This window comes from Apium graveolens, chromosome 1 (assembly GCF_009905375.1).
Source record: "Apium graveolens cultivar Ventura chromosome 1, ASM990537v1, whole genome shotgun sequence".
NCBI classification, from domain to species: domain Eukaryota; kingdom Viridiplantae; phylum Streptophyta; class Magnoliopsida; order Apiales; family Apiaceae; genus Apium; species Apium graveolens.
The window spans coordinates 202,781,568-202,791,242 of NC_133647.1; the positions used below are offsets into that span (position 1 = coordinate 202,781,568).

At 35.6% G+C, this 9,675-nt stretch overlaps 2 protein-coding genes across 2 annotated transcripts; one reads left to right on the top strand and one right to left on the bottom strand.

Annotated features, from left to right (window-relative positions):
* The first annotated feature begins 512 nt into the window (after positions 1 to 512).
* On the top strand, positions 513 to 3,950 carry LOC141678942 (uncharacterized). The gene has a single exon (XM_074485407.1). It carries the CDS (start codon positions 860 to 862, stop codon positions 3,626 to 3,628), a length of 2,769 nt encoding a protein of 922 aa, XP_074341508.1. The 5' UTR covers positions 513 to 859; the 3' UTR covers positions 3,629 to 3,950.
* Positions 3,951 to 4,545: 595 nt separating this feature from the next.
* LOC141678949 (cytochrome P450 CYP71D313-like) lies at positions 4,546 to 6,741 on the bottom strand. Its single transcript, XM_074485419.1, has 2 exons — positions 5,766 to 6,741; positions 4,546 to 5,574 (listed from the first exon to the last, which is right to left on the bottom strand). Exons 1-2 carry the CDS (start codon positions 6,651 to 6,653, stop codon positions 4,957 to 4,959), a joined length of 1,506 nt encoding a protein of 501 aa, XP_074341520.1. The 5' UTR covers positions 6,654 to 6,741; the 3' UTR covers positions 4,546 to 4,956.
* Positions 6,742 to 9,675: the final 2,934 nt, after the last annotated feature.

Here is a 9,675-nt window from a genome sequence, read left to right on the forward strand (position 1 = left end):
TTTTAAGGTAATCTCTTACACTGTATTATTCTACATTTGATACTTTTAATACTCTGATATCTGTGTAATTGTCTAACATTTGATACATTGAAGTTGATCATTATTCTGCAGCCATGTTCATGCTCTCCTGCCACTGCCTGTTCATAGATTTTCAATTTTCTTCTAGTCCAATTTCCACTATCATTTAAATTGGATTATGTAATATGTAAGGATTAAGTTATCTTCAATAAAGAACTTCATATGTTTGTTCCAGAAAACAAATGATCTTAGCATGTTTAGTTTAACCGTAATCGAACCAAGATTTTTTAAACCCAACGATATTTGCGGTTTTCAATTATAGAGATAAAAAATACATAGTTCCGGTTCCACTTTTATCAAAAAACCGAGCTAAACGGATCCATGCTCTTCCCTACTAGTGATAATGATATGACATGCAACGTGGACCAAGTAATGTGCTGTATTACAGTCCACCTATTGTTTATGGAGTGAAGTATAGGGAAAGAGGTGGAACTGCTAGCACACACATTTCTTTGTCCCTGGATTATATACTTCTGCTACTTGTGCAAGCATGACTTTAATTCATATGTATCTAACTTGATTGTTTATATTCAGTCAAACTATTTAATTTCATATGTTTGATAATGATTAGACTAGTTATGTAGGCCAATTAGTTTGATTACTATGCAGACCAAGTCTGCGTAGACTTGGAGGAGACTATAAACTGAAAGAAATGGAAGTCTGATATTTTTAGCACCTCTCCATTATCTCATTTCATATTCTTTCTCCTATATTTTACCAGACTGCATGTAGTGTCTAATCTATATGTAAACATCTCCCCAGCAAGTAAATTCTTTTAGCTATGAATATGCAAAAACATATGAGTTTACTCGTTCTTGTTTTTGTGTTAGGTGTTTTGACAAGTTTAGGGTTCGGGCAAGGAAGGATAGTTGGAGGCTATTCTGGTAGAAGTTCATGCCTCCCGAGTGAGAAACAAGCTTTACTTCAGTTCAAGAGAGGTCTTTTTGACGAGTTTAATTACTTGTCATCGTGGGTTGGAGATGATTGTTGTTCATGGCAAGGAATATGGTGTGATAATACGAGTGAAGGCCATGTCATTGAACTTGATCTTCGAAGTTGCTGGTTAAGAGGTGATCAGATTTTAAACTCTTCTTTGCTTGATTTGAAGTATTTGACTTATTTGGACTTGAGTCTTAACAACTTCAATGGGATGAAAATTCCAGATTTTTTTGGGTCCTTCGAGGAGCTAACATATCTCAACCTCTCTGGTTCTAATTTTCAAGGCCTAGTTCCTCATCATCTAGGAAACCTTTCAACCTTACTTTACCTTGATTTAAGTAATAATTATGACTATGATTACTATAATCATAATCATAAATCTTTATTAAACATTGATAGCATGAGATGGTTGCGCGGGCTGTCCTTTTTGGAACACCTGGATCTATCATATGTTAACATTTCGAATGCCCCCGATTGGTTTCCTGCCATTAACATGCTTCCGAGTTCTGTTTTAGTACTTAAACTGCACAACTGTCTGCTCCCCAACAATATCTTTAAGCCTCTTTCCTTCATGAATTTAACATCTCTTGTTTCCCTCGATCTTGGTGGCAACCAATTTAACCATTCTTTTCCTCTATGGCTAGTTAACAATACCGGTCTTGTATCTCTTAATCTCGGGTTTAACAACTTTCACGGCCTAATTCCTGAATTTATAGGAAGTTTCACTGCCCTTTCAGAACTTGATCTTTCATACAATGATTTCCAAGGCTTGATTCCTAGATCTCATGGAAATTTGACATCACTTTCAAAACTTGATCTTTCGGGGAATAGATTAGATGATTCAATTCTATCCGAACTTGGCAACCTCACGAAACTTACACAACTCTACGTAGCCTCAAATCAATTGATCGGTTGTCTACCTGAATCATTTTGTCATCTGTCAGAGTTGGAACGATTGTCAGTCGGCAATAATCAATTGAGTGGAAGTATTCCAAAATGCATTGGAGAGCTATCAAATTTAACATATTTGCATCTTTCTTCTAATTATTGGGATGGTTTTGTATCTGAGCATCATTTTATTAACCTCACAAGGCTGAAGTTGTTGGCTATTTCTTCAAAGTCTAACTTAGTGTTAAATGTTAGTTCTAGTTGGGTTCCTCCCTTCCAACTGGAAATATTATTCATGATGTCTTTGAAAGTTGGGCCTAATATTCCCCGGTGGCTCCAAACACAAACAGAAATTTTGTATTTTCAAATGCAGAACGCAAGCATATCAATTCTCCCAACTAATTGGCTTGTGAGTCTGGTATCTCGAGCATACTTTGTCGATCTATCCAACAATGATATCAGCACGAATCAACTATCAATAATTTCAAAACCTCTGAATAATTTGCAGACATTATTACTATCAAATAACCGTTTATCAGGTGACATTCCTGAATTTATATGCAATCTAACTTCATTGATGACTCTAACTCTTTCCAAAAATAACTTATCTGGAAAGCTCCCTCAGTGCTTAGGAAACTTGAAACAATTGACTGACATTGACGTGATGGACAACGGTCTCTCTGGTGATATTCCAGTTTCTTTGGGTTCTTTAGAGAATCTAACCTATCTAAACTTGCACAACAACAAGTTTCAAGGGAAATTACCTTTATCCTTTCAAAATTTGTCGAAGCTGGTTGTACTTGATGCGGGAAAGAATCATTTGAGTGACATTCTTCCGCGTTGGACTAGAGAACAGTTACCTTTACTTAAGTATTTAATACTCCGGTCAAACAGTTTCCATGGTAAAATTCCCACACAGCTTTGCGACCTCTCATCAATTCAAGTTCTAAACCTCGCACAAAATAAAATCACAGGAAGCATCCCTCCTTGTTTCGGAAATTTTAGTTCAATGATTATAGGTGGCAGCACTGAGCGAGATCTATATTTGGAAAGTGGATTCGGTGGAATGATCATAAATAATGTGAAGGGAGGTGATCTACATTACACCTCTACGCTTAAGTTTTTGTTTTCGATTGATCTATCAAACAACCACATTAGTGGAGAGATTCCAGAAGAGTTGATGAATCTTCATGGTTTAACGAATTTGAACTTGTCAAGTAATCATTTAGCTGGAAGAATCCCTGACAAGATAGGGAAACTGTATAAACTGGAATCTCTTGATCTCTCTAATAATGAACTTAATGGTCCTATTCCACGGAGTTTATCAGAACTAAATTCTTTAAGCAGTTTGAATCTCTCGTTCAATGATTTGTCAGGAAGAATTCCCACAGGAAAGCAACTCCAGACCCTCAATGATCTTTCCATCTATGCTGGCAACAAACAACTATGTGGTCAAGTTATCTCGAAGCCCTGCCCTGGAGACACAAAATCACATAGTTTTGACAACCATAGTGAGGTTGAACCTGATGTTTGTTCAGATGACGAGCGCTCCTGGTTTTATGCTGGAATAGGACCCGGTGTCCTGGTTGGGTTTTTGGGTTTCTGCGCTTCATTGCATTTTATCAAGTCTTGGAAGTATTCTTACTTCCACTATGTCGAAAAGGTCTCTGATAAGATATTGGTCAAAATTGCTCTGTTGCAGAGGAAGATGATCAACAGGTAAATTCTTCTCTATGACACAAAGAAAGAAGCTCTTCTTGAAATGTCATCTTTGTCTAGTTGATATTTATTCTCCTTTGCTTATACTAATGGTATCGGCTTCTACAGCTGAGCAAACTTTCTTGAATTTATAAAACTACTATAACATTTTGACACTATTGGTGCATTTTTTTTTTCTGTGGATTCACGTTCTTTATGAAGCCTTAGCCTTGGAGGAAAGGGATGTTAGTTTCTGCAATCTGCATTTTGTAATTTCCGGACAGTATTTGCAGTTTTATTATGTCCAGTACATATGTCAATAAAGATACATACTTCTGTTTTGCTATGGACTGGTCCTAATTGTTAACAATGTCTTGTGTTATGCTTTGTTAACCATGTCTTGTGTTCTGTCTCATCTACTCCGTTAACAATCAGTAAATATGAGGAAATTAGTCTCCGAGAATTCCACTTCATGTAGAATGAAGTAAATCAGATTTAGTTAATTTCTATATGTGACATTAGAAATCAGTGATGCATCTTAGACCTCCAGGAACTAGGAGTAACAAACACGGCTATTTTACGAGTAGAAAATATATCTAAGATTTTTTTGTGTGGCCGACACTGAAAATAAACTCAATGAAGAACAAAGTTGGGAAGAGACGTTTAACACAAAATCAATATTGACAGGCTTCTATTATCGGACCCGGGCTTAACCTATGAGACCAACACTGTTCTCTGTCCCAATTCGACAGTTCTGTAACCATGCTTCTGTGTCTTATGATTAATTGTTTTTGTTCCGTTTCCGTGGTTTTTACTTTTCAAGTTCAAAATACTTAAAAGTTAAATCTAGATTCGGCATAAACAAAACCAGCAAAAGTTTCAAAAGTGTTCTGTATCATTACAGAGAATATTCACTACATCAGAGAACTAAAATGAGAAATGAAATTCAAAGGTGACATATGTAAAGAAGATCCAAGCTAGACATGAAAATGAAAATCCAATGTCACCACGTTTCAAATTATTTCATATATGGTGCAGAGAGTAAAGCACTAGGATATGACGATTGAATATTTCTGAAAATCTACGGCTCAGTCTTGTTGGCAGCACATTTTCTGAGCAATGAAATACGACGGTCTCGGTGTGTAAATTGCGTTGCAGCTGATATATGTACTAAGCGCCAGGATATGACATGTTTTTTTCGTTTGCCTTCAAAATGTTTTAACTAGAAATTGAATCGATACATCATGCAGAAAGCGCAAATCACATAATTGAAGCTCTTATTCTCTGGAAAACAAAAAAAAAAACCTTGTTTTAGAATCTAAGTACTTGATATAGGCATAGAGCTAGTAGTATTCAGGGCTTGTGAGCTAGGGTCGGAACCAGAACCAAGTTATGCTTCCTTTTATTAGTAGTCCCGAACGATTCCTCCATATTCAGATCTTCCGGTTTTACATCATTCGGTAGTTTCCAGTCGAAGTAATAGAGCAGCTGAGCAAGAGGAAGCTCAACACCAGCTACACCAAAGTTAATACCCGGACACATTCTCCTCCCAGCCCCGAATGGCAAATAATCGAAATGTGTTCCAGTAAAATCGACTGAACTGTTTTCGAATCTCTCAGGAATAAAAGCTTCAGCATCAACCCAATAATTAGGGTCTCGGCCTATTGCCCAAACATTGACAATAAGTTTGCTTTTCTCAGGAATAGTGTATCCTTCAATCTCGCATTCTTTCCTGCATTCTCTAGCAACTAACAAAGGAAGAGGTGTGTGCAAACGAAGAGTTTCTTTGATCACCATCTTTAAGTAACTTAGTTGCCCTAAAATATCGATTTCACTCACTTTGTCTTTTCCTTTTAGCAATTCTCGTACTTCATCTTGAGCCTTCTTCATAACTCTAGGATGTTTCATCAGGGCCGACATTGCCCATTCAAGCACAGTAGACGAGGTATCGGTTCCAGCTGTCAACATATCCTGCAGGCACCCCCACCACCATTATATATGTTAAAACGGTCTGTCTAGTGTGTGCTCACATGATAAGAAAGTGTGATTGATGAGTCGTAAAAATTTTATTGGTGAAGATTTTTGTGCATGCAGGGCCAGGGGGTCCATCATTATTAATGAATCTAGCATACTATACATTCTCTACTATTAGATTTACGTACCAAAGTGATGGCCTGGACATCGTTGTCGTTGATTGGAAACTGAAGACGCTGAGTTTCATTGACTCTCAGAAGGACATCAACAAGATCTTCATCTTGTGTATCCACCGCAACTCCTTTCTCTCTACTTGCCAACTTTTCTTTATGCTCAACGATAATTTCTTTAAAAATATGATCAATCTTTCGTCGAATCGTCTTTAATGCAGGTTTCATCCCGTTAAGAACAGATAAAAACTTAATTGAAGGAAACAAGTCATTGATAAAGAAACCTGCAGCCCAATACGCTATATCTTCCACCATCTCTATGACCTCTTTATCACCTTTTTTTCCAATTGCGGCTCTACAAGTTATATTATACGAGAGTTCAGCAAATTTTTCACTCATATTGATCGGTGATCCTAGAGACTTTTGAACCGTGTCAATGAGATGCCACGATTCGTCCTCTCGTATAAAACGAAACGACTTCACTTTATTGACACTCAGCAATTCGAGTGTGCATATTTTGCGCATTTGCCTCCAATAATCACCATAACGTGCAAAAACAAAGTCTCTGCAGTTTTCCAAAATAATATCGGATAACAACTGCTGTGGTTTGTCTGCAAGACAAATATCATTTGTTTTAAGTGCTTCTGCAGCCACTTTCGACGATGATACTATCATTAGAGAGATTTCGCCAAGCTGCAGATGCATGATTGGTCCATGTTTCTTGGCCAACTCTTTGAAACCTCTATGTGGTAATGGACCAATGACTTGGTGCAAGTTTCCGATGATTGGTAATTTCCATGGACCGGGAGGAAGATTTTTCGATTTCGATGTTTTGAGGTTTTTGAAAAGAAAAATCAAGATTATGGTAAATAAGCTGATCAAAAGAGTTGGATATTGAAACTCCATGTCTTTTGTACGCAGCTGAAAGAGAGTACTATAGACTATATGAGTAGTGCTGAAGTACTACTTAGTATGGTTAGCTTGTGGACATGTTCTTCTCAGTGTTTCTGAATTTATAGGCATTGATTTTTTTGAGTGATCACTCTCGAGCACGCACTTGTTGAATTTATTAGCAATATGTTACCTTAATTATACGACATACTTTTACTTCTTATTTAGTTTTTCTCTTTCTCAGCAGAGTAGTTCAGTAGTACATGTTAAGTTACTTTCATTTGAAGGCAAAGCTGTTCACTTCAGGGATACCATGCAAAATTATATTGAAAGGTCACCCTAAATTTTATCCATTATTAAGTTATTTCTTAATAGATTTTTTTTCTAGTTAAATCTAGAAGCATCTTTGTTTTTGACAAGTTTAATTTGAACCCTTCCTTAAAGCAGAGAGGGTGGAGAATCCCATAGGGATCAAAAAAATATTCACATATCAACCCTTTTATATTTAAGAAAGCTACATTACTTTTATTACTTGCATTTTACACACTAATATGTTTTGCAATCAAAATACTATAACATATATTATTTTGTGAAAAATATATTTTACAAATATCAATAATTTATAAAAAATATTAAAAAGTATTTAAATTTAATAAATAAAATGTTTATATTCTCAAAACTGAACAAATGTCCAGCAAACGTGCATCGTATTTATCATTATAAATTGTAAATTATAATTTTAACACGATTGATGGAATTTGAACATTGCACTTCATAAGATATTTTGGGATTATATTATAAATTTAATATGTTGTTGATGAGATTCGAACATTCCATCCCCTTATACAAAAGTTTTTAGTATTATATCTGACGGTTCTCATAAACTAAATCTTAAATATCTAATGGGCACTGAATTGAGAACTTGGACAATATGATGAATTCGTAGAATTAATGAGAGTTGATGAAGGCAGACAACTAATGTAGACTATTGATGGAGATTAAGTGTCATATTTTAAATACAATAGAATGATCAAGAATTTACAACCAAATTTTTAATATTTCATCTTAAATATAATAGTATATATTGCTAATATATATCTCGTGCGATTTATCAATATACAATAAAAAATTTAATTTAAATAATATGTTGTTTGTAGAATCGATTTTATATTATTTGAATAATAATTTTTTAAATTATATTTAACGGCTCTCATCAATTTGATATGACGGCTCTAGATTTAGACCAAGGATCAGCAACCAAATTTTATTTTTAATATTTCGTTTTTAATATAATAGTTTAGATTCAAGAGTTTGAATAAACTAAAAATCTTTGTAAATCATGATTATTAAAATAATAAGTTTAGGTTAGGTTAATATGGCATAGTAGTAGAGTTTGGAAATTTTGTTTTAGGTTAAGTAAATTCAAAACAAGTAAATAAAGCAAATAGAATATTATGGTTAGATCGAAAATAATCGTTTGAAAGTGTATCGATAATATTTATAAAAAATATAAAATTCCTTTCTTCTTCGAAATTGTAAAGATAAATGTACTTGCTTTAATTTTTGTCCTCTAAACGACACTATCTTTTTATAGCTGGCTGGCTGCGGTATGAGTCCGGTGTTCCCTCTAACCCCTCCACGTTTCAACGAGCCAGCGGATTGATTAAAACCTCAGGCAACTAGCTTTGAAAACTTACTATAATCCGACTAAAATTAGAGTAATAAATTTGAAGCTCTGCTGTACCAAATTCCTTAAATTTTAATTTTTTTTGTCAAAAGTGCATGTACATAGAAGTCTCACTTCCATTTTTGGCAGTAGTTTATGTTATTTTTCTAGAATATTTAGCAATTTGTATTACCCCTAATTTGTACTCCTATATTTATTAGTAACTCTAACATTAGTAGACGGTGAATATTTTTATTATTGAATTGTAGACTATATCAGTATAATATGTGATGTGGAATAAAAATTAGAGTGCGTTAATATTTAATAGTAGGGTTTGTGATTTTCAAGTTTTGATGGCTGCTCTCGCGTTTGAGACTATCGATCCTTGCAAAATGTCTACATATCTCTGAGTAATAGAGAATCAAGCAAAAAACGTAGTTCTAGGTTGAGGGGTAAAGCCCTTTATATAAAGGTGAGTCTAGGGTTAGATTTGTGTTGGGACAAGTCTCCAAATTAGATGGCGATTAGGACTCCTTTAAGGGAAGGAACTCCAGAACCTTTTGTGTAGGACTTTGAGTCCGTTTAGGACACATATCTCTGCTCTTCCAGCCATATTGGGCCTAGTCCGTGAACAGCTTGTGTCCGTGAACCTTGACGACCTCCGCTGATGGGCCTTGTCTATATGGGTCGTCCTTAGTCTACTACGAGCTCGGACCAGACAGGTCTGTATCGGACTTCAGACAAGAAGCCCGGGTGTAATTAATGTGACATTTAATATTTTTTAGGACGTATTTTCTATCCATATCATTTGCCCCCAACTTACAGGAATACTGCTCGAGTTTTCATGGAAGTTATAATGGTCTTTTCGCGACTTAGGGTACTTTTGGCCCTTCTCAGGTATCGACCCTTCATGGCTGTCGGCCCTTCATGGGTATCGCCTTTTTATTGTAAAATGTGGAGCGACCTACACGGTTACAACGACTTATATAGTGTGAGTATACACACTTGAGGCCTTTGTACAGACTATTTGGATAGTGTTTAACACTACATCGTCCTAATTGGGACTAAAAAACGAGCATTTATCACCCCTTAACCTTTGTCAAGTTTAATTATTAGATGAAAGCTACTAACAGGCCCTATTCGGGGCTAATCAGCCCTAATCGGGGCTAACTTCTATGTACAAACTGCCAACTAGGCCTAAAAGAGCCTAATTTTGAGCTAGAATGCACTAATTGGCCTTAATCAAGGCTAATCTGCCCTAATCGGGGTTAATTTATCTTAATCAGGACTAATCATCATGCATAAGATACTAATTATCCCTAATTCACACTAATCATGTGAATAAATAGGTTAAACGGCCCTAATCGGGGC

Coding starts and splice junctions, on each gene's coding strand:
- LOC141678942 (XM_074485407.1), top strand. CDS start 860: ATGAATATGCAAAAACATATGAGTTTACTCGTTCTTGTTTTTGTGTTA.
- LOC141678949 (XM_074485419.1), bottom strand. CDS start 6,653: ATGGAGTTTCAATATCCAACTCTTTTGATCAGCTTATTTACCATAATC. Junction 5,575..5,765: donor ATGTCCAGGCCATCACTTTG/GTACGTAAATCT, acceptor GGGTGCCTGCAG/GATATGTTGACAGCTGGAAC.